The 25,381-nt window shown below is 39.2% G+C and overlaps 1 protein-coding gene across 3 annotated transcripts in view; it reads left to right on the top strand.

Moving 5' to 3' along the window:
* The window catches only part of RASSF8 (Ras association domain family member 8), a 130,553-nt gene extending 113,395 nt beyond the window's left edge, over window positions 1-17,158 (top strand). For all 3 annotated transcript variants that reach the window (XM_053554877.1, XM_053554875.1, XM_053554876.1), the window contains 3 exons: window positions 8,231-9,120; window positions 11,463-11,607; window positions 12,607-17,158. In XM_053554877.1, the coding sequence (XP_053410852.1) occupies window positions 8,231-9,120; window positions 11,463-11,607; window positions 12,607-12,728 (1,157 nt within the window). In that variant the 3' untranslated portion in view covers window positions 12,729-17,158. The remainder of the gene's footprint in view (window positions 1-8,230; window positions 9,121-11,462; window positions 11,608-12,606) is intronic.
* Window positions 17,159-25,381: the final 8,223 nt, after the last annotated feature.

Genomic DNA, 25,381 nt, shown 5'->3' with positions numbered 1-25,381 from the left:
AGCTTTTCTTCCTTAGTGAAGACTATCAGTTGTCAAACCTAGATTCCTTTGTTATATTTTGGAATCAAGCCATGGGCAGTGCTAAAAACAAAATGTCCAGCTGTGCCAGGTGTATGTTTATCCATTTGGACTAAAGAACATACTTATTTGTGAATAAATGAAAAAGACGTTTTTAAATGACTCTACCTTCCCATTTTTGCTCAATAACTCAAGCTAAGACCTTTTTTAAAAATTGACAACGTGAATACAGATGTTTTATGATATTCATCCAAACTTGGCTAAACATCTCTTTTTCTGTATCATAAATACTTCATTGAATTCAAAATTAATCTTTTTTTTTTTTTTTTTTTTTTGTAGAGACAGAGTCTCACTTTATGGCCCTCGGTAGAGTGCTGTGGCCTCACACAGCTCACAGCAACCTCCAACTCCTGGGCTTAAGCGATTCTCTTGCCTCAGCCTCCCGAGTAGCTGGGACTACAGGCGCCCGCCACAACACCCGGCTATTTTTTGGTTGCAGTTTGGCCAGGGCCGGGTTTGAACCTGCCACCCTCGGTATATGGGGCCGGAGCCTTACCGACTGAGCCACAGGTGCCGCCTAGAATTCAAAATTAATCTAAGTGATGACTTAACTGGCAAATAGCTAAGTTAAGTGGATCCTTGTTTCTGTCGTGAGGGTTTATTAATTAGGGAAAATTGCTGCTCTAAAAAAAATTCTAGAATTTCCATGGCTTAACACAGCCTATTCTTCTAACAGCTATACTATTAGTTGAATGTGGACGAAGTAAAACCACAGAAATTTCTAAAGAATTTAGAGTGAAACTTGTAGACTGATTTCTTGGGTTTAAGTCCATGTTTGCCTCATGGGGGCGCCACACGTACACACAGAGATTCTTGATTAGAGGTTATTGAGTTCTGGATAGTTGAAATTATTTTGCTTTTTTTTTTTTTAATTTCAAAATACCAGGGGGGATGCAAATGTTTTCGGCTACATAAATTGCTTTTGTAATGCTGGAGTCAGGGTTATAAGTATGCCCGTCACCTGAGGAAACCATAGAAACTGTCAGAATGATTTACAGTGAAAACATGCAAGTAAGTTGGCAATCTACAAATGTATGTGACAGCTGACATTTTCTTAGTGCTACTAACCAATCAACGCAAATTAGAAAAGAGCTAAAAACAGAACACAGTCTAATCAAAGATGTGGAATATATCTCATACTGCAGGAATATTATATTTAAAGGATGGATGTAGGATGCATTCTCAGATATGACAGAATAACTAAAAGTGAAACCATGATTAAAACATTTTATTATCATGAAGTGTTTAAACTGCCCAGCAAGAGTGCACCACGTGTTTGGTCACTATACATCCTAGACTTGCTGAAACTTTCCCAATTTAAATATTCTACCTTGTTTCTCCTGTTAATTATCCCAGAAATGCCATTATTTCAGAGTTGAACCCTCTTCTTAAAGAGGTTTGTGAGTAGAATAGAAAGCCTTTGACCAATTTATAGTAGAGAAAACACATTTGTGTTTACAACATCTCAAACCAAAAATATGAAAGAGGATATATTTCTGCCCCCAGGTAGTCAGAGCTTAACACAGGAATAAAGTCCAGCTAAGAAAAAATTAGAGAGGAAAAGAGGAGGAGGAAGCAATCAGGGAGCTTGAGGGAAAGGGTTTCTGATCCACACTAGTCTGATACCTGCTGTCATTGAAAGGGTCAGTGATTTATAATTTTTCTCTGTTCCTACATCCTGTGATCCTTTTCTCATCTCTCCTTCAACTAGGGCCACAGCAAGCATTTCATAGAAACAAATTGATTAGGGGTAAGCCCCTCGGTAGAATAGACCCTTTTGAAAAAGCTGTTTCATATAGTTTGCCCCAACAGAAATATTGTTCAGACACACACTTTTTAAAGTGACCTTTAGTTTTAATATTTGTTAACATTTCTCTTCTCTGGAAGCCCTTTCTGAGTAGGGCTCTTGCTTAGCTTTCTTACAACCTTGCTTTGCCTAAAGTAGGCCTGAAACTTCCTTTCTAGGACTGTGCTATCCAGTAGAACTTTCTGCAAGGATAATCTGTAGCTGTGCTATCCAGTGTGAGAGTCACTGGCCACATGAAGCTATGGAGTACTTGAAAGGTAGCTATTGTAACTGAAGAAATGAATTTTTAATTTTAATTAAAATTTAAATGAGGGTAATGACTATGGTAGTGAACAACACATGTCTGTAATAGAAGGTGACTGGTGTCTCAGTCCTAACATGTCAAAACCCAAGCTCTGTGTCTCAACTGTGACCATTCTCAAATGTCCTCCCTCCCCCCATCTCAGCTACTGAGAACTCTTAATCTTTTAATTGATTAGGTCCAAAACCTTTGTATCATCTTTGGCTCTTTTCTTGATCTGCTACCTTACAACTCAATCCATCAGGAGATCCTGTCTGTGCTACCTGCAGAATTTCATTTCTTCTCTCTGCAACCACTGTCAGCCACCACCATTTCTCCCCGAGATATTTTTTCAGTGGCTTTCAACTCATCTTCCTGCTTCAACGTTGACTTTTCCAGCCTCAGCAGATTTCTTTTAAAGTAATCCTTTTAAAATTTGTTGCAGCATGTTGCTTCTCTGCTCAAAACACTCCAGTGGTTTTCTGACTCAGAAAATTCCAAAGTCCACACAGTGATCTTCAGGGCCCTACGTGAATCCCCACTTCCCCGTCACCAGTCTGCCCTCATCTCAGAGGGCTCCCTTCGGTTGTGCTCCCTCTCAGACAGAACTGCTGCCCCACCCTCAGTGTCTGCAGGGGTTCTCTCCATTGATAATACTCCTTAGCCAGGTGTCTTGTGATTTACCGCCTTGGGTCTCTTCTTAAATGTGACCTTAGCATAGAGCCCCTCCCGTGTTCACACACACACACACACATACTTCCTGTCTCACACTTTTTTTGACATCCCTTAACTCATCTTTCATATCACACATAAGCCGCAATTCTTTATCCACTTTGTAAAATACAAAATTTTGAAAACTTAAAGTTTGCTAACTTCATTTGTTCGCAATACCTGGTGTGGCTTCAACTTGAACTTAGTGATAAAAACTGATCAAATTTGATGTGAGGCTGTAGTCTGTATTTATCCCATTCACTAGGAACATCGATACTTTACTTTGGAAATTTTTAAACATTTGAAACAAAACCAGAATAGCACCATACTGCCTTTCAAAAATCTAAAAACTTCTGGAGTTTTAGAATCCAGATATTTGTCGCATGTGACTTAAACTATTCGATAAAAGACAGTAGACCTCCATTCATTCATTTGTGTATTGTCTGTACTGTTTTATCACTTACTCCCATAGCTTAAAACCTTTAAGCTTAAAGAATAATAGAATCTTGTGAGAACTTGAGCTTTTTAAACTTACAGTGCTTCTTAAACCAACTAGAAGTCAGTAGTTCATCCAGTTCTGAAACTATCTGCCTGGAGCTCCCACAAGTTAAAGAGCTCAGTTTTACAAGGCTGTCTCACCTCAGACAACAGTTACAGGTCCAGGCCACCCATACTTCTGACCAAGCAGCTATAAGTTGGGGGTCCCCCACAGTTTTTTTATGTACCTATAGATGAGCTTAAAAAACTACACACCTTGAGGTTTAAAGTCTCATTTTTCATTTGTTGTATTGAGGATATTCCATGTCATTTTGCCTCATTTCTCACGGCAGTTTCAGTGGTGTTGTCATCACCTGGCATATGACCCAACTGAGGCACGGAGGTGTTCAAGAGCTTGCCCATCTAGCCTCTAAGCAGGGGACTGGGATCCAAACCAGTGGTCTGATCCAAAAACACTGCCTTTAACTGCTATTATATTATGTTGGTTATGCCCCCTATAATCTCAATGGACAATTATTAGAAGACATCAATATAATCACTGATTGAATTACATTGAAACAAGAAATAAAAATCCTTACTGGTAAAATATACCGCTTTTTAGCATTATATTTAGCATTTATAATTTTGATGTTTATAACAGACTAATCATCCTTAATTCTAAGTAGCTTCTATATTTTCCACATCTGTGAAAGATTATTTTTCTTTTTCTTTTTTTTATTTTTTGGACACAAGGTCTCAGTGTGTTGCCCAGGCTGGAGTGTAGTGGTATGATCCCAGTTCACTCAGCCTCCAATTAGACTCAAACAGTCCCCTTGCCTCAGCCTGCCAAGCAGCTGGGACCATAAGCATGCATCACCATGCCTCGCTAATTTTTAAATTTTTCTTTGTACAGAGTCAGGATCTCACTGTATTGGTGTAGGCTGGTCTTGAACTCCTGGTCTTAAGTGATCTTCCCTTCCCACCTCCCAAGCCTCCATGCTCAACCTGTAAAAGATTATTTTAATGAATGAGAATGTTTGTAATTCATAGGATGCATTAGTCATATTCGGTTAAATTCTGCTGCATTAACAAACAGTTCCCCAGGTCTTCCTGATTTGCAGTGATAATTGTTACCTATTCTTTTGGTTAATATTACTTATGTAAAGTAACCAGCACAATCTCTAGCAAATCACAGGTACTCAGTAACGGTTTTTATTATTTCTGATATGTCCAGAAACCTTAAAGATATGTTAGCCTTAAATGCATAAGCAGTTAGTACCACCTCTCTGTCATGTCCTTTGAATAACCTTCAGTATTCATCTTTGGTGTGAGAAGGATGTGATACTGAAGAAGAAAATTAAGCACTGGTTAAAATTAAAACTTATAAAGAGGTTGGTGATCAAAGTGTTTAGTAGAATCTCTATTCTCAGGTCTTGGCATTATTTCTGACTTATATTTGGTGTTTATTGTATATTTGTTGACTAAATAATAAATTATAACTTTTAAATCATGATTTTGTTTTATGACTCTAAAGAGAAATCCTAAAATTGTAAAAATGATTGTAGTTTTCAAAAACAGTTGAAATAAAGGCATAAAATTTCTGGTTGATCCATATTTGAATATTTTAGTTTTGGTATATATTTTCAAAATTTTTATATTATGTCATAGTCATGTATTCCACTGTAAGTTAGGTGAAAATAAAATAAGGTGTTAATCCTCTTTTCTTTTAATTTATATCAGTTGTCCAGTAAGATTCCATTAGTGCATTAAAATCTGTATGTAATTTTCCTCAGTATATGAAGTTAATGATTTGGGGGATTAGTCTGAATTGCTTCAACTATTTAAAAGTATAAATAATAATTTATTTACTATTACTAAATCGGATCACAACGATTTGACAACAACACAGTCCTACATAGCCAAAACAGCTTAAACTACAAATGACGTAGGTTGGTAGGTAGGTAGATAAACAGATAACACTCCTAGTAGTCTTACGTCTTTACCAATGCCATATTCAAAGTAGAACTAAATATATCCACTTAATAAAATGCCATAAAAGGAATTTTGCAGGAAGAATCTGAATATGTCTAAATGAAATAGTATCTGTAGGGTGTATCTATGAGTGTTTAGAACAGTGATTATAGCATTTAATTATTATACATATAAAGTATTTACAAAACAGTCTGTAATCAAATCATATGTATTCATTTACCTTTTTCAAAAACTTTTTTTTTTTTTTGAGACAGAGTCTCACTAAGTTGCCCTCAGTAGAGTGCGGTGGAGTCACAGCTCACAGCAACCTCAAACTCTTGGGCTCAAGCGATTCTCTTGCCTCAGCCTCCCAAGTAGCTGGGATTACAGGTGCCTGCCACAACACCGGCTATTTTTCGTTGCAGTTGTTATTGTTGGTTAGCTGGCCTGGGCTGGGTTCGAACCGCCAACTTCAGTGTATGTGGCTGGAGCTGTAACCACTATGCTGCAGGTGCTGAGCCAAAACTTTTTTTATATTGCTGGATTTTTTTTTGTTTGTTTTGATTTGCCTAATCATATTAAATACGTGTTATTTAAAAAAGGAAAGATGGGCAGCAAAAGGAATTCTGAATAATCTACCAAGACATTCTTAGAGGGCAGCACCATTAACATTAGAGAATCGGCTTTATATTTAATTAAGACTAAATTAGGGTCTTTAAATTTTTTACTTTAGCTCATATAATATAATGATGCAGTTTTCATTTTAAAGACGTTTCCTTGGCCTGGTAGAACTGCAGGGGACTCTTCAGCATAGTCTAGCCCCTGACATTGCTGAAGAAGGAATGATAGGCCTGGAGTAGCTGGTGGCAGCAGAGCCAGAAACACAAGGAGCTGTGATCTGTGAAGCAGTCTGCGTGCATGGGACAATTTTAACCTTGCAGATGTGTCATGAGGTTTCTCTTTGGACAGTTATAGGAATTTTTAACCTCAAAATCACTGGAAACATTTTTTATTCTGAAAAGCCAATCCAATGTGCTTTCTTTTTCATTCCCCTTGTTTGCCTGGGTATTTTTATAGTAATAGCTAGTGTTTATATAGCACCTTTCACTTTTTTATAAAACCCTGTTACATTTTATATTCTCTTTTGACTCTCAGAACAACCTTGTCAAGTGAGGAAAAGACTGTTCTTACCATACAGATGAGGAGGCCGAGGCTTAACGAAACTTAACAATCTGGGCAACCCACGCAAAAATAGTAGGAGCCAAAGCCTGACTAAAGCCCAAGCCTTTCTTCTCCAGAGCTCTTGTTCCTTGTACTCTGTCCTGCTTTATATCGTTGGACTTTTTCAAAGTCAAATAATTGTCATAACACATCACTAATTTAAGGGAAGTCTCTGGTCAGCCTTTATGTTATGCAAATAGCCATGTCTTACATTACTAATGGCTGCCATGTATTAAATGCCTGCTATGGGCCAGGCAATGTGGTGGGTGTTTTTTGACCCTCAGAATTTGCTGAATGTTTCAGAAGTGAAGTTAAGCTATTTCTCTAGTAAGAAAAATTACCCAGGATTCAAACTTCAATCTGTTTGCCTCCAAAGACTTGAGTTTCAGCTGCACCCAAAATTCAGGTTTCCTTGAAGAAGATACCCATATGCTTACAGCAAATCATTCTTTGTGCTACTTCTGAATTGCATACACAGGTTTTCCTATTTACATAACCAGATCTCCATTTATTGGCGGGGTAATGATTCAGAAGCTTATGAAATTTAAAAAAGAACACAGAGGGCAGCGCCTGTGGCTCAAGGAGTGAGGTGGTGGGTTCAAACCTGGCCTTAGCCAAAAACTGCAACAACAACAAAAAAGTCTGTAAAAAAGAACACGTACTCTGTCACACACACACACACACACACCAATATAAGTGCCACACAGCTGGATCAGTTTGCTTTCTTTGCAATAACACTAACTACTAATGTATACTTTTTACGAAATTAAGATAATCCCTCTGAACTCCCACCTTAATTGGAAATATGTAGGAAGATTTTTCAAATGTATGACGTTACATTGTCTTCTGAAATTTTATCTTCCATAATTATTAGATAGGTTCAGTATAGTTTTTAAATTTAAATGTGATTTTTTATCCTGTTTTATAAATAATATTTCACTTGGGTTTTATTTATTTATTTATTTTGGTTTTTAAAAGAATCTTTAAAACTATTACTATGAAAACTGATAATTTAGAGGCCTTATCTTCCGGCCCCTCTCATTATATGACATCATTTTGAAGAATTGTCTTCATTGAGGTGGTTTTTTCTTACCATCAGTGTGCAGGAAGGTAAATGCCCTGTGAGTTGGCTGTGGTTGGCTGAGTGCTCAGGGGAAATTGAAAGAAGACCTGGCAGCTGCCTGCTCGCTGATAGCAGGTTCTCCGTGGCCTCCAAGTCTCCTCAGGAGGAGCGGGGCCCCAGCCTTCCCATGGCCTGAAGGGCAAAGAAAGCAAAGGGATTCACACAGTGGGTGTTCAGTCAAGTTTTGAAGTTCTCTCCTGGGACCAGCCCCTCCCCCTATGACTTCAAATAGGGATTCTAGCATCTTCCATTGTTTCAGTGGAAAACACCAACTTTGTCACTGTTGCCTCAAATCAGTTACTCTAGGCAATCAGGCATTTGACAAGAGTTTAGGAATCTCACACAGGTTGAATTTCTCAGCAACTCTGAAGAGTGTATGTAATACACGTCTTATGATTTTGTACTGGTACGTATCCTAAGGGGGTTGGTATCTTCAAGTGAAGATTTTAAAGGCAACATGGACTGGGCTATAAAACTAGACTGTCTAATGGCATCCTCTGTCGCATTGTTTAGCTATTACGTGTCCTATTTTGACACCTTATTTATTATCTTTTTTATTCAGGTCGAACTGGAAGGTACACCCTTATAGAAAAATGGAGAGATACTGAAAGACACTTAGCACCTCATGAAAATCCTATCATATCCTTAAACAAATGGGGGCAGTACGCTAGTGATGTGCAACTGATTCTGCGGCGGACAGGGCCATCTCTCGGTGAGCGGCCCACCTCAGACAGTGTGGCTCGGATTCCCGAAAGAACTTTATACAGGCAGAGTCTGCCCCCTTTAGCTAAACTGAGGCCTCAGATTGACAAATCAATCAAAAGGAGAGAACCCAAAAGGAAATCATTAACATTTACAGGAGGTGCCAAAGGATTAATGGACATTTTCGGAAAAGGCAAAGAAACTGAGTTCAAGCAAAAGGTGCTGAATAACTGCAAAACAACAGCAGATGAATTGAAGAAGCTGATCCGTTTGCAGACAGAGAAGCTTCAGTCCATTGAGAAACAGCTGGAATCTAATGAAATAGAAATACGATTTTGGGAGCAAAAATATAATTCTAACCTCGAAGAGGAAATTGTTCGCCTAGAGCAAAAGATCAAAAGAAATGATGTAGAAATTGAGGAGGAGGAATTTTGGGAAAATGAATTACAGATTGAACAGGAAAATGAAAAACAGCTGAAGGATCAACTTCAAGAAATAAGACAGAAAATAACAGAATGTGAAACCAAATTAAAGGACTATTTGGCACAGATCCAGACTATGGAAAGTGGTCTTGAAGCAGAAAAATTACAGTGGGAAGTTCAGGAGGCACAAGTCAATGAGGAAGAGGTCAAAGGAAAGATTGGTAAGGTCAAAGGGGAAATTGACATCCAAGGTCAACAGAGTCTGAGGCTGGAAAATGGCATTAAGGCCGTGGAACGATCTCTTGGACAAGCCACCAAACGATTACAGGTGGGAATCTTTATATAAATAGAATGTTTCTTCTATTCCAAAGAATTAGTATATTGTCATCTTCTTTCATGATTCTCCATTTCCCCTGATATTTAAAGAATTAGAAATGTAGTTTTGCTTACAAAGTTTTGTAGCATTCTTGTGACTTAGGGCAAAGCTTAGATGTGAGACCAGAAAAAGGAAAAAACCTAATGCCACTAATCCTTGCTCCACGAAGAGGCGCCTTTTTTACCACGGCAGTTGTAGCATTAGATAACTGGGAGTAAGAGAACAGCGTCTTGGAGCTGGAGTAGGCGTTCAGTGAGGTAGTGAGTCTGAGCTGGTCCTGTTAGTGGGAGGGAAAATGAAGCGCCAAGAGATTCCTGTAGAATTTGTTGACCAAGGGTTGACGTGCGAGTGGATGGCTATCGGTCACATGTGCATTGTCGTCTGCCAGCCCCGCTTCTTTCTCTGTTGTAAATAGTCCCCCTCTCTCCTCCCCTCTGCAGAGAACCCTTTGCTTTCCTGAGGAGGGGGCACCAAGATTCCTCTCCAGTTTATCCCCTCTCTAGTTTGTATGTAAGAAGATTTGTATTTCCCTCCCTGGACCTTGATCACTCAACTGTTAACTTCTTCGATGCTCATTCTTGAGAAGACACCATGATTGTTTGTGGGGATCGGTCTCTAACAGATGAGCTGAGAAAGAAACACAACTGATTATAATATGGCTATTTAAATTTAAACCAATTAAAATTAAACAGTATTCACTACGATACTTTAAAATGTTAAATAGTTTTAAAATTCTGGTTTTAGGCACAGTAGCAAATGTATTGGATAGCAGAACTACAGAACGTTGGCACTGCTAGAGGAACTTCCGCGGACCGTGCTGGTTTAGAAGCTTGTTAAATGTAGTCCAGGAGTGTCCAGTCTTTTTGTTGGTTGGTTGGTTGGCTGGTTGGTGTCTGCTGAATGTTGAAAGAATAAGAGTTGTCTTGGGCTACACAGTAAATCCCGAAACACTACCAAAAGCTAAATATACAAACATGAACAAAACCTGATTAGCCAAAAACAAATGTTCATGCATACTTGTAGAATCGTTGGGCACCCTGGTAGTCCATGGCAGGCGACTTTAGCGCACAGTTTTAGAAATTCAAGGTCTATAATGTAACGAGATTCCATAGTAGCACCTGCCCTTGTTGAAGTTTAAAAAGAGTTTCTTTAGAATATGAACAATTCCGTAATCAGAGAAAGCTGAGAGTTTAGGAAAAACCAATGTGATGTCCTTTCTCTGTCACTAAGTGTCACTAAGTATAGTTTAGAAATAAAAACTACCACCAGGGGTGGCGCCTGTGGCTCAGTGAGTAAGGCACCGGCCCCATATACCGGAGGTGGTGGGTTCAAACCCGGCCCCGGCAAAAAAAAAAAAAACTACCACCAGAAATTTAAAAATCAGGATTTTCATATGTAGTAGAAGGTTGTTAGCCTCTGATTTGTCAGTATTTTACTTCGTGGATTCATGTGTTGCCTTTGATGTTACAGGGAACAACAATTTGGAGCAATCGTAAGTAGTAAATCCCACCACCTGTTTGAAAGGGGGTGGTGTTACATTATCACCAAGTATCCCCTACACAGATTACGTGGAGAACACCACTGAATTAGACTTTATCTGCCCTTCCCAACCCCTACCAAATCCTTTGGACATACCCAGCCCTGGAGGGGGAACACAGGGGGGCTGCCAGTTATTCTTATAGTTCAGTACAGGAGAGAAAGAGGTAAAAAGCTGTTAAAATGCCACCCTGCTTCTGGAGCATTCCAGTTGTCCAAACTTGCTATCCCTCATTAGGGCTCTGTCTTTGTCAGGAATTTAAGAACTTCATAGTGAAAATCTTACGGGAATCTTACTTTTCTCATCTATAAGATATGTATAAGATGTATCCCATGAAAACGTAAACAGCAAAAAACAAGTACTCTAAATCTCAAGAATCCAATTACAATTAATTTTGCAGTTATTTATGAAGTGGATAACAGGGAAATAACTGCTAGATGGATAGGAGCCTATATTTTGTTAATGAAAATTTATAGGCATCTATTTATTTCATAAGGGTGCATAATGGTGTTCCAGAGGAAAGCATCACATTTAAAAGGACAGACGGAAGAAGCTATGTTTTTCCTTTTTGTGTTTTTTGGCCGATGCAGTAGAATGAAAGTGATGTTTTTTTATCCCATTGTGTCAATATAAATGTGATCTTGTGAAAGCAGGTATTCTTCATTAACCCCTGCCACAGGCGGACTTGTCACTAGGATCTCTTGAACTGATTGACAGTGAATCCTCAAATTAAAAAGAATAATAAATTTCCATCTAGGACAAAGAACAAGAATTGGAGCAGTTGACCAAAGAGCTGCGGCAAGTCAATCTCCAGCAATTTATCCAGCAAACAGGGACAAAAGTTACTGTTCTGCCAGCGGAGCCCATTGAAATAGAGGCCTCCCATGTGGACATACAAAGGGGTAAGATTGATAAATGTTGATAAGTGTGCTTTTTTCCTTTTATTCTCACTGTTTGACTTTATTATTTGGGGGGTTTTTGTTTGTTGTTTTTTTTGTTTGTTTGTTTTACAGAGTCTCCCTCTGTTGCCATGGGTAGAGTGCAATGGCAGCATCATAGCTCACAACAGCCTCCAACTCTTGGGCTTGAGCAGTCCTCTTGCCTCAGCCTCCCAAGTAGCTAGGACTATAGGCATGTGCCACCATGCCCAACTAGTTTTTCTATTTTTAGTAGAGACAGGATCTAGCTCTTGCTCAGGCTGTTCTTGAACTCCTGAACTCAAGCACTCCACCTGCTTCAATCTCCCAGAGTTGTAGGATTACAGGTGTGAGCCACCTCACCGGGCCCTCACTACTTGATTCTAGATAAACTGCTTTCAGTTTAGAGTATTATCAGAGTATTATCCTTTTAATACTATTAGTATTATACTTTTAAGTGGGCCCTGTACATTTTTTTAATACACTTCCTATTTCCAGGAAAAATCAGTAACTTCAAGTTACTTATTTTCTTAAGTGACATGTAATCACCAGATCTCACACCATTACTTTTAAAAACTGCTTCATTATAAAAATTTTTCTGGAAGTATATACATGTCATAGTCTGTTATTTGAATTTTAGCTTCTCTTTGTTCTGAATGCCCCTCTCCTTCCCTTCTTCCCCTTCTAAAAGTTTTTGAGCTGATATTTGAAGGACGTTTCAAATCTATGTCTGTATATAGTGTGACCATCTAAGAGAAGCAAATGCTTACCTCTTACAAAGGTCATTCACTGTTCAAATCACTGAAAACTGGTTTATCAACTAGACTCCCATCTGAGAGGGTTTTATCTGTCCCCTCCCAGTCTGGGCCCACAGGGGCTTGCAGTTTTGCTCTAGCCGTTCTGTCTTTCAGGTTTCAGTTTTTCGTATTGCTAGGTACTCTAAGTTGACCAGTAGGTTGAATAACTTGTTTGTTTCCTCTTTAGAGGTGCCATTCCAGTCTGGGTCCCTGAAGCGACCTGGTTCGTCTCGGCAGCTCCCCAGTAATCTTCGTATTCTACAGAATCCTATCTCATCTGGTTTTAACCCTGAAGGCATATATGTATAACATTGTCTGTCTTTAAGGGGGAGACCCAATAAAGGTACCAAGGACAGTAGAACTCTCTCTTTGATTTGTGCCAATAACGAACAGAGGGTGTATTTCACAAGCCACCGTGTCTTTTTTCTCTCCTAAATCGCATACCACTTGGAGCCATACCCTGTGCACTGATGCTAAAGAACAAAGAAACTGTTTTCACACAACAGTGTTGGTATTTTTATCCAGCAGCTGTAATGCAAAGCCTTCATTTTCATTTGTAGCATTTTGAGAGCATTAGGAAAGTGTTACATCGTGTGTATACTGAAATAAACCAGGACTCAAGAGTGGAGAGACATTTGTGATTGGATTAGTTTAATTTATTTCATGTAATCAATTAATGTGTGAATGTTGATGTTTTTACTCTTTTTTATTAATACTTATCCTGTGACTTAAATACCTTGCATATTGTGTGACCATGACTTCGTGTGCATGTTGCCCAACTCCATCCACGCATTGCCAATTTAAACTACACAAGTGGCATAGGGTGCTCCGCCATTGAAACTGACTCCACAAGAACCCACTTGCGTTTATTTTCTGAAACTGTCCAGTAGCCATTGCTTAGTGAGGTTGGAATAACTCGGGGAGAAGGGAGTTAAATCTAGAATCGAATCTTCCCTTTACAGTATTCCCCAATATGTGAGTAACCACATAACATAATGGATATTTTTCATGAGGTAAATTGTATGTGTAAGAGGTTTGCAGTGTGTCGGATACTGCTGAACAAATACGTCATTGTTGACGATCTGTCCACACAGGCGTGGGGTTTCCGGATACGTTTCGTGTTTTGTTTCTGCTCTGCTTTGTGGTCTCCTCTCACGGGTCCTTCGAATTTACATGATATGAAAGTTACAGATCCCCGAGGACCAGATCGCTCTACTTCTGGAATGTTGCTTTAAGCAATGTAAAATGACCACTTCATATATGGTCTATTGATATTTACTTCCCTGGGTAGGTTATTGCTTGCACCTAATTTACTATTGGGACTTCTCCAGTCACAGGGAAAGTAGATTGGAGTTAGGTACTTTTTACCAAGGAAATAAAGTCAAATTCAGTATATGTTTTTATTTTGAAGCCTGACTTTTATAAGACATTAATCTCCATTTGTACATATGCTGTTTTATTTATAAAACCAAAAATGAGTCAATGCCTATACTATGAGCAGTGACTTAACTAAGATTTACAAGAGTATTTAGACAGACGTAGTCAGATACCACTTAGCCATTTTTACATTCCCTCTGATCAAAATTGGTACAGAATAATTAAGACTTTACTCTAAAATTTAAAGTAGTTTTTAATTCTGAAGAAAACAAATTTTCTGTTATTTACATGCAACAAAAGTGGATTCCTATGGTAAATAATGCTATGATAACAATAAAAAGATACGTATTATGCATGAAGGCAACTTTGGATGTTTTAACACATTTGACTTATTTTTGGTTTAATGAATGCTGAGAATGCTGCTTAGGTTTCCTATAAAAGTTTGTAAGAATGGCTATGAAAATATATAGAAGCTTCTAGAGAACTGAAAGTAATAATATAGAGTTGCCTTTTCCAGTACAGCGAAGTGGCAGACCTCACCTGAAGATATTATTTTGGGGGCGCTTGGAGTTATCGAGTTGATCTTACCATTTTACTACTTTGCAAATAACTGAAGAAGTAAATGATTCTTATTGAATAACCACAGTGTGTACACATTTACTCTCAGTGTGTAATAGTTGTTTCATATCAATATATATTTAAAATTAGGATAATTAAAAATCAAAATAAGTTGATAGCTTTTGTGACAATAATGATTTATGTATGCCCAAAATATGCCTTATTTTTAAAGAATCCTATACTTAGTCATTTTGTCATTGTTCAGAGAAATTGAGACCTTATTCACAAAGAAAACCTTTTTTGTATTAATTGCATTCTGTTTAAATCAAAATGTGAAACTACACATAATATTAAACTTTGCAATTGGAAATTACAAAGATGCCTTGGCGTACCATGAAAACTACAGAGTCCATATCCAACTTAATTACTGGAAATTAGTATTGAATTAACATAACTTTAAAAAGATACCAGCAGCATCCTTGCAGCTTCCAGAAGTCCTGGGTTCCCCAGCATGGTTCCATGGTTAACCTCTCTGACAACCTCCTCAGAATTTCCAAGTTGCCAAACAACCATCATGGACCTAATTACAGACAGAAAAAAAAAAATAGTATTTTCTAGATGGGAAAAATATATAAATGGGAATATGATGAATAAATACATTGAGCAGCCGTACTTTTTTTTTTTTTTTTTTTTTTGGCAGTTTTTGGCTGGGGCTGGGTTTGAACCCACCACCTCTGGCATATGGGGCTGGCGCCCTACCCCTTTGAGCCACAGGCCACCCGAGCAGCTGTACTTTTTAATCAGTTATATTACTTCTGAAAGCACATATCTAAGGAATATTTTCTAAGAGTTAGGGGGGAAAAATCATTTCTGTAGGAACATCTTAAAATATTTTAATCTGTTTATGATTATTTTTATCCGTTGTGGATACAAATGAGTTAGATTAAGAGCTATATCTTTGGATACATTTCCAAGGGGGGAGTGAGCAACAGTATACAAAAATACGAAATATAAAATTTTGCATCTGAAGAAATATTTAGGTTTTAATTACTAAATTAGATGACAAGTTTTTGTGTTTTTTAAAAATAATATTGATGTTTTATTGTGATTTTCTACAAGTCTTAAATACATTTAAAGATTTTTTTTCTTACCAAGGAATAATTTTAAATACTACTGGTATATTTGATCTCTTGACTGTCAGCCCCAGAGAATGATCCATAGTGGGTAACCTTAGTTCTTTTGTTGTTCTTATGAGATGTTTTGGCTTGTTAGCATTTGCAATTTTTTTTGTCTTGTTGCAGAAGGAATTTTTTGTATGTGAGACTTCAGTTAGTATTAATAGCAATTACCTGTTGTTTAATTCCCCTAGTAATCAGTGAGCCAATCATGAATTCCTAACTTCAAATTAGATATAAACAAGAACTAAAAGAAGACTGATGAGGTAAACATACATATAAAAAATTCAGTAAAAAATAGAATTTATAGTGTGAAATGTGAACCATAGCAGTGTGTAAGAACATAAAAGCACTTGCTTCCATAGCATAAATAAAATTTACACCTGCATTAAAAGATAATTTTCTTTGTGAATAAAAGCAAAATGGTCTTTAAAGAAAAGAGCTCTCCATTTCTATGAACATCTCAAGTCAAAACTGTAATGGAGGGTGGCGCCTGTGGCTCAGTGAGTAGGGCGCCGGCCCCATATGCTGAGGGTGGCGGGTTCAAACCCAGCCCCGGCCAAACTGCAACAAAAAATAGCCGGGCGTTGTGGCGGGCGCCTGTAGTCCCAGCTACTCGGGAGGCTGAGGCAAGAGAATCGCGTAAGCCCAAGAGTTAGAGGTTGCTGTGAGCCGGGTGACGCCACGGCACTCTACCCGAGGGCAGTAGAGTGAGTCTCTTGTCTCTACAAAAAAAAAAAAAAAACTGTAATGGATTGAGGAAATAATAGGGAAAAGGCAAAAACTCTTGATTCAGGCATGCAAAGAGCGTCCGTAAGTAAGTAGATGGGCATTTCCCATTGTGCATTGCCTTGGAAAACTGGGCCTTAATTTATATGTAAATAACAATACTGTGTTCACACCCCTCTTCTGCCTAAGTTGTCTTTATTGACCTATATTATATTTAAAAATAGCTCATAAGTGTTACTTTTATATCACGTCCATTTTCTAAAGTTGCATGTTTATACTATTTGCTCTACAGTATTTTTAAGTTATGGGTGAAGGCCATCCATCAGCTGTATCAAGAAGATAAAACAGTCACTGTTTATTCAGTATTGCTGCTTTACATTTCCAGAATAAGCTTTCTATGCCAAGACAGTGACTGCTTGAAAGCTGCAGGAGCTCTTTCCAATGCATTTTATATATTTTTAGAAACCAAATAAATGCAGAAGACTATTTAGTATACTAATTATATTAAACCAGCAGAAATATAAAGGCAATAAAGTATATATACATATATATGGGGGGAGGGGAAAGATTAAAAAATAGGTTTACAGCCAGACATGGTGATAACCCTAAATCTATTAATGTTTCTCAAGATGTTTTCCTTTACTGATCGTAGGAGGATTTGAGTTTTCTGCAGCTTTAAACAGAAAATTGCCACATTCACTAATTGTGGACACATAAATATGCTTTTAGTATTGCTTTGCCAATGTACAAATAAAGTATGTACTATGTATTATATGTAATTATTCTTTTCTTTGACTTTCATTTCAAATTGTATATTTTCTGATTATTATCATGAGCTGTAAAACAAAGGATCAATATCAGACATTCTCCCAAATAATAAATTTTCAGGATTCATTTGGGGCATTACAATTGTTGGTTTGTTTCTTATGTCCTTAATATTTTAAAGTATAATTTTATTTCCTTTAAAAGGTGCCAAAGAAAATAAGTATACATAATAGTGACACAAATTAACCTATTTCTAATGTTAGTTATTATATATAGCTAAAGAATTACCTATTACTCAAAAGGTAGCTACTTCATGAAAGTAGAAGCTGAATTAGGAAACTAATAGGCCTTCTTTTTATTTCAAAGTGAACTAAAAAAGGATTCTTAATGGATCTCTGTACTCCCAGATCTCCGTGAAAGCAGGGTCAGTCCCTACGGTGCCGGGTGCAGTGTGAGAGACTTGTCACACTGTAACATCCACCGCCATCCAGAGAACTCCCAAATCATGCAGCTAGTAAGTAGCTGACACAATATTTGAATTTAGACCTTTAGCGTGGAGAACTGACTGGAGAAGGGTTAAAACAGGAGGCCAGAGTGACAGGCCAGAGGGGAAGGATAACCTGAACTAAGAAAGCAGCTGTTGGGTTTATACATATAAAAAAATTGTATTGAGCACCTACATGGCCAAGCAGGTTGTAGACATCCTAAGTGGACAGGAGCAGGAGGACAGTGTGTTTAAGTGGACACAGAATAAACATCAAACTCCAGGTGCTTGCCAGACTTAAAGGGCTGGTGGAAGCGGTGCTGTGGGTCTCGGTGGTGAGCATTCACAAGTGCTCCATGAGCAGGAGGCCTGCACAGGAGGCAGGGAGGAGGAATAATAAAAACCTGGAGCATTGAAGATGTACTCACAAGGTGGGCCTTCAGGAGGGCTCCTTCCCCATCGTACAGCACCACTGTGATGCTCTGGGGGAGTTGCGTGGATGCGAGAGAACACTCTACTTGGCATCAGATTTGGCCATCTGAATGTCTTCATCCAGCACTGTTGGAAAACCGTTCCCCAACGTTACACTTGCTGGGGTGCTCTGTATCCACCGCGTTCACTCATCTACCACGTGTAGGTGTCGAGGGTGTAGAAGAATCTGACATGGTCCAGGATGAAAGGAAGAGAAGAAGGTGGACAGTTTAAACTCTTACCTGTCCAACATAATATTTATAAGTTTCCTGTAGGTAGCAGTGTGAAAATCAAATAAATGAATTGGAATATTAGCAATGAAAGGGCTTTTTTAAACATAAAGCAAATCATAGATACTTAAAGCAAAGAACACAATGAGCAACAAACACCACAAGGACAGAGGCCGAGGGGGCAGGGAGGAGCGCAGAATGTGCCCCAAAGACACTTCACTTAGCCCAGAGGGAGGTCAGCATGGAGGTTCCTGACTCACTAAACTGGCTTGGTTGGTGGGTGGGTGGTTTGTTTTGGGGGAAGCTCATCTTACTGAATCATCGAACTAACAGTTTGTTAAAATCCTGTACTTCTCATATTTTCTGCTGTCAGTAAAATAGTCCCTGACTTGTATGTATGTTGAGTTTTAAGAACGCCTGTGCAGAATCATACTTAATCAAAATACTTATGTCTAAAAACTTGGAAAGTAATAAGAGAGAAGATGTGAGTTTTAATGTCAGCTCAAAAATGAAGTTAATTTTGTTCTACATACGCACACAGGATGTGAGTAACCGTGCAAATCGGGAAGGGCTCCACTGAGAAGAAGGTGAGGCTTTGAAGAGTAAATAGGCCTTCATTCAGTCATTTGAATGCCTGCCATGTGGTAGATGCTGGAGAGACAGCAATGAACCAAAAACCCCCAAATTCCCACCCGCGTGGAGCTTATATTCTGGAGGGGAAGACAGATGGTTAACAAAGAAGCAAAATAATATATCCAATTGTAAAAATTAAGGATAAAAAAATAAAGCAGCATGGAGGAAGAGGAGGTGCTGAAGGTGGGAAGGGTGATTTTACGGAGATGGCTTGAGAAGGACTTTTTCTTTCTTTCTTTCTTTTTTTTTTTTTTTTTTTTTGTAGAGACAGAGTTTCACTTTATGGCCCTGGGTAGAGTGCCGTGGCGTCACACAGCTCACAGCAACCTCCAACTCCTGGGCTTAAGCGATTCTCTTGCCTCAGCCTCCCGAGTAGCTGGGACTACAGGCGCCCGCCACAACGCCCGGCTATTTTTTGGTTGCAGTTTGGCCGGGGCCGGGTTTGAACCCGCCTCCCTCGGCATATGGGGCCGGCGCCCTACTCACTGAGCCACAGGTGCCGCCGGAGAAGGACTTTTTCAAAAGATGACATTGGAGGAGAGGCTTAAGGGAAGTGTGGGCCAGCCGTGCAGAGATGAGGGAGTTACCTGGGCCGCGTAACCCACATCAGGCTTCAGTAAGAGAGGCCTGACATGCCCAGGAGGCCGTGCAGCTTCCTGTTTCTAAGCAACCTCAGAATCCACAGGCCTTTTGCTGGCTGTGAGCCAGCAGTCCTTTCTACCAATTGTTCATCAGTCTTCTCAAATATAATAGAGTGCAGGAAGAAGATACTTTAAAGATACTAAACAAATGTTTAAAATCTGAATTGAATTACCCTTAATCCTTCCCAAATTAAAGTTAAATTCATAGGTAAAATGTCCTCCTACGAACAGACACAAACTTTTTCTGACTGCCAGAATAGCAGCCAAAGGTATTCCTTTAGATCTGGATCTTTAGACCTGTAGACCTGGATGTTTTATTTTGCTAGATACTCCTTCTAGATTTAATGCAGCTTTATAATCTATAGGTGCATATATTTTATTTTTGAAACAGTCTCAATGTGTCGCCCTCAGTAGAGTGCCTTAGCATCACAGCTCACAGCAACCTCAAACTCTTGGGCTTAAGAGATTCTCTTGCCTCAGCCTCCCAAGTAGCTGGGACTACTGGTGCCTGCCACAGCACATGGCTATTTTTTTTATTGTAGTTATGATTGTTGTTTAGCAGGCCCTGGCCAGGTTCAAACCCGCCAGCCCCAGTGTATATGGCCATCACCCTAAACACTGAGCTCCGGGTACCAATCAAGTGGGTGTATTTAAATTCGAGATCTTAAACAAGTCAATCAAATACTTGTTTGTAAAGTTAAATGAATATTTCAAGGAGGCACCTCCCCCCCCAAAAAATGGTTATAACAAAAAAGGATAAAAGTCCAAATTGTAGATGGTAATCGAGGTTATGATCATACTTAGAAACACAAATTCGCCAACCTCTTAACTCTATTATTGCTGTGTGTTTCCTTTCTTCTAGCTAGGGATCATCATTCTTTCTGATAAGCAAGTGCACACAGATGGAATAGCACACCAAAAGCCCAGGCAGCAAAATAAACAAGTAGGACTGAATCAAACTAAAAAGCTTCTGCATAACAAAGGAAATAATCATCAAAAGGAAACGCAGGCTATGAATTGGGAGAAAATATTTGCCACCTATATATCTAACAAGGGGTCAGTATCCAAAATACATAAGGAACTCACAGAACTTAATAGAAGAAAACAAAATAACCCAATTAAAAAATTGGTACCTGAATGGATAATTTTCCAAAGAAGACATAAAAATGGCCAACAGGTATATGAAAAATTGCTCAATATCACTAATCATCAGGAAAGTGAAAACCAAACCACAATGAGATACCACCTCACACCTGTTAGGTTACAAGAGACAGTGTTGGCAAGGGTGCAGGGACGGGGAGCGGGGGGGGGGCGGGGGGGAGGAAGCCCTTGTACACCATTGGTGGGAATTTAAATTGGTACCATTGGTGGGAATTCCAATTGGTAATTGGAAAACAGTGGAGGGTCCTTAAAAGATTAAAAATAAAACTACCATATGATCCAGCAATCCCTCTGCCAGCTATATATGCAAAGGAAATAAAATCAGCACCTCAAAGAGGTAAGTGCACTCCCAATAGCCAAGATATGGAATCAATCTGAGTGTCCATCGATGGGTAAATGGATAAAGAAATTGAAGCGGGGGAGGGTGTAAGTAATATTTTTCACCCTTAAAAGGGAGATACTGCCATTAGAACATGGATGAACTTGGGTAACATTACGCTGAGTGAAATAAACCAGATGCAGAAAAGTACTGCATAATCTCACTTACACGTGAGGATCTAAAAAATAGTCAAATACATAGAAATAGTAAAACGGAGGTTGCCGGGGCCAGAGTGGAGATAGGGATTGTGGGAATGGGGACATATAGGTCAAAGGGTATAAACTTGCAGTTAGGTAGAATAAGTCTAAAGGTCGAAAGCACTGCAGGAAGACTGCAGTTAACATTTATCGTACATTGAAAATTTGCTGAGAAAGAGGGACTTTACCTAACAATTGCAATCAGTGTAACCTGGTTTATTGTACCCTCAATGAATCCCCAAGAATAAAAAAATAAAATAAAATAAAATGCATACATCGTTAGATATGTAGCTATTATATACACATAATAATTTAAAATAAACATTTTTTAACGTAAAAAAAAATTTGCTGAGGATAGACTTTAAGTGATCTTAGCACATACACACACAAAGGTTAACGATGAAAGGTGATGGATATGTTAACTGCTTACCTGTGAGCAATTATTTTACTATGTACATCAAAATATCATGTGGTATACCTTAAATGTGTACAAGAAAGCATTTTTTTAGAAAAGTAAGAAACTGTCAATACAATAAGCCATTTACAGTGTATTAAGATGGCTAAATGCACATATGAACAAACTGGTTCCTATAAAACAGCCCTCCAAGACTTTGCCCAGACTTCCCTTTGAAGCTGCACTTGCCACGTGGCAGAGGCAAGCCTTGCATGAGTATTTGCTTAGAAAGAACCCTGTAAAAAGTTGATCTACCACCAAGATTTTTCTCTACCAGAGGTCTTGGCAAGAGGGATGTGGTCAAATTTAGCATGCTCGTGGTTTAGTTGAGACTCATACAGGAGAATCTGGTGGTGTTCAATATGAAGAAAGGCTTTTATTTGGCTGCTATTATGTAAATTAAATAATTAAACAATATGGGTAGAGAAAGACATACCGTACATATACACACACATGCTGTGATGGTTAAGTTTATGTGTGAACTTGACTGGACCACAGAGTGCCCATATATTTAGTAAAACATTCTAGGTCTTTTAAAATGAAATTGTCTCTTTTTTGTGTGTGTGGAAAGAATACCTAATTTAATATTTTGGAAGAAATTATGCCTCCTATATCTACTTCCCAGTTCCTGTCCCAAAATTAATTTTTGGCGTTCTTCTGTCCTGTACTCTTAATGCTGTTACATTGTGTACTTTTAAATGCAGATTCCCCCACATACAGCCATTTAAGATCCTCCAAAATATATAACACACACACACACACACACACACACCCTATCTATTCTGTTTCTCTGGAGAACTGTAATCCATATCATCTATATCCATAAATAACAGAAATTTGTTTCTCGCTGTTCTGGAGGCTCAGAAGTTCAAGATCAAGGTGTCAGCAGATTTGGTGTCTGCTGAGGGGCATGTTCCTCATAAAAGGCGCCTTCTTGCCATGAACTCATGTGGTGGAAAGTGCAAACAAGGTCCCTTGGGCCACTCCTATGATGTAATCACCTTCTGAAAGGCCCAACCTCTTACCACCATCACCTAGGGTGTTAGGATTTCACCATATGAATTTTTAGGAGTGACACAAACCTTCAGACCACAGCAGGCACTGTCCAACAACAGATGGTAGGACACTTGCCTAAAACAGAATTGTACTTAGGTAACAGGGTGATATGAGGACAACTTTAATCAACATCCTTTAAAATGTTTAGTTTCTCATGGTTTTGGAAACTCTAGATTTTCTAGAGAATTTTGACAACATTACCTTTCTCTGCTTTCCAGCCCCTTCACCCAAGAAAGAGATTACTGAGAAGTCAAACATCCAGGCTCTACTTACCTCTTAGGGTAGTAAATTGCTTTTTGTATGTGGATGATTTATAGTAAGTGAAGAGCGTTTTGAGACAGGAGTAGATTGCCCTGCAGACAATCTTTACATTTAGAAGGTAATAAGCCAAATACATTAATAAGCTGGATTGGACCTGGGGGTGAAGGCTGAGAAGGGAAGCAAGGCATCACCTGGAGATGGGAATGCCCAAGGCCAAGAGCAGGGTTGCAGACCCATATGCACTGTGCTTTGGGTGCCCAGGCTGAGCTTGGCTGCAGTGGGTGTGTGCACACATGCACAGGTGGGGGTACAACTCTGCGAGGTCCATCTACCACCCGCCATTTTTAAATGCATCTACCTCTACAAGGGCTGAGAACCAGGCCCCTCTTCTTTTCCCCTGAATTATGTAAACCCAGAGTGCTCGTGCAATCCAAAAATGGGGAGAGCGAGAGGGGAAGAAAAGTGCCAGAAATTAACTGATATTGTACTTTATGAAGAAAAAGAACAAATTTTTTAACTTTGGTTTATGTGGAGCAAGGTATGCCTGTTTCATTTAGCTACTGGCTTACCCTCTGTCGCCAGAGTTGCTTCATGTCTGATAGATTTTTATCAGAAATGGTTTCCAATAGGTTTCATATGTTTAAACTTCCCATTTCCTGACTCTGTCAGATACTTTAAGAAAAGAGAAATATTAGAGTAGAAAGTATAAAGAAGTGTGGAGACCCAAATGTCCTAACCTCATCCCTATTCCACAACAGCCGTAGAGCACTGGGCAAGGCACTGACCCTCTCTGGGCCTCAGTTTCCATTTTTGCAAAATGAAGAACTAAGATGAGCCAATTTCAAAGTCTTTCCATCTCTAGCACCCAACAGTCCTATGATATGTAACAAGGACACTAAACAAAGGAAGGTTTGAAAACCACGAAGGTGGAGAACAGAAATCACATACGTGGCCACACCTAAATTTGTCAGCACTTCAATTTCTTTAACGTTGATTGCTAAACACTGCCCACAGTCTGTGGAGCCAGGGAAACAATTAAGAGGTACTCAGACTGAAGAAAGACCAATATTGCCAGAACCTCTGCCAAGGACGGGGCTCCTGGCTCCCTGCTGGGTGTGGCTGGGCAGACCCCCTGCGGCTCACTGCTCTCTCACAGCACCGCACCCCGTGTCCTCGCCCACCAGGCTGCCACTGCTCTTAAAGACTAAGACTTCCCCTGCACGGAGGGACCAAACACCCACTCTTCCCTCCCTCCCCTCAGGGTAACATCCTTTCTATCCTATGGCTTTCTATCCCATAGTTATCATGATTATACAGTAATTTGAGCATTTACTATCTATCTTCACTGTACTGTTCTGTTCACCTCCACAGACCCAGGTATATAATGTGTCTTCAATAAGCAGAAATACAATGAAAAGATGAATGAATGAATCTCATCTTGCACATTGAAAGGCCAAGTCAGGTCACTAACAAGGGACATCACAGGCGCACGAGTCTGCTCTCACCATCTGCACAGCCTACCTGTCCTCCATCCCCAGTGGCCTCCTCTTCTCTCTCCTGGACTTCCACCTCCTGGCAAAGCACTGGGGCCTGAGGAGGTGGCGAGGGAGAAGCCGGCACAGGAACAGTGACGTATTGCTATGACCTGGTCCCTTCCAACTTGCCTTCCTCTGCTTGTTTGCTAATGCTCAGCACATAGTTCATGAATACACACTGGCACCTATAAAGTCTGCTCATTTGCGGGAGATCTTAACATATGGCCCGTGACCTTAGCCCCATAAGGTGGAGAACCGTGTCTCTCATTCACCTTCATGGATGTCATGGCCTCCAGCATGTGAACACTCAGGTTGGAGATACATGGTATTTGTATTTCTCCAATGGACTCAGTTCATTCGGAATCACCTCTCGTTCCTAATGAAGCAACTCAATCTCTGTCCCAGATACTTGGGTTATATAATCCGAAGTCAGCTTCCGATCCCCCATGCCAAGTTCCAGGTCCATTTGCAAAGCCCAGGTGTCCTTTGCCTCCATTTCTTTCTCCTGCCTGGAGCTACATTCCTCAGCACGTCCATTCCATCTGCTGTGTCTACTCACCTCCCTCTCTCATCCATGCCCACAGCTCCCTCTTATTTAAATTATTGCTTCAAAAATCTGTTAAGCTTAATATCTGTAATTTAAGCAGAATAAACACATTTTTGCCCAAACGAGAGTTAGTTCAGCTTTCTTCACCTTATAATATTATCAAAGCAAATCCTTAAAGAATGAATGGATCAAAGTACTTTGTAATGATTCTTTTGCTTACTTGTTCTATTACCATCACTAGGAGAAAATACATTCCCAGGAGAATTTAATTAAACTCTATTGAAAATTTATGGGATGTCTTAATTATTT

This window comes from Nycticebus coucang, chromosome 12 (assembly GCF_027406575.1).
Source record: "Nycticebus coucang isolate mNycCou1 chromosome 12, mNycCou1.pri, whole genome shotgun sequence".
Lineage (NCBI taxonomy): Eukaryota > Metazoa > Chordata > Mammalia > Primates > Lorisidae > Nycticebus > Nycticebus coucang.
The sequence above is the reverse complement of the archived record's forward strand: the minus strand, read 5'-3'. Positions and strand labels throughout refer to the sequence as shown.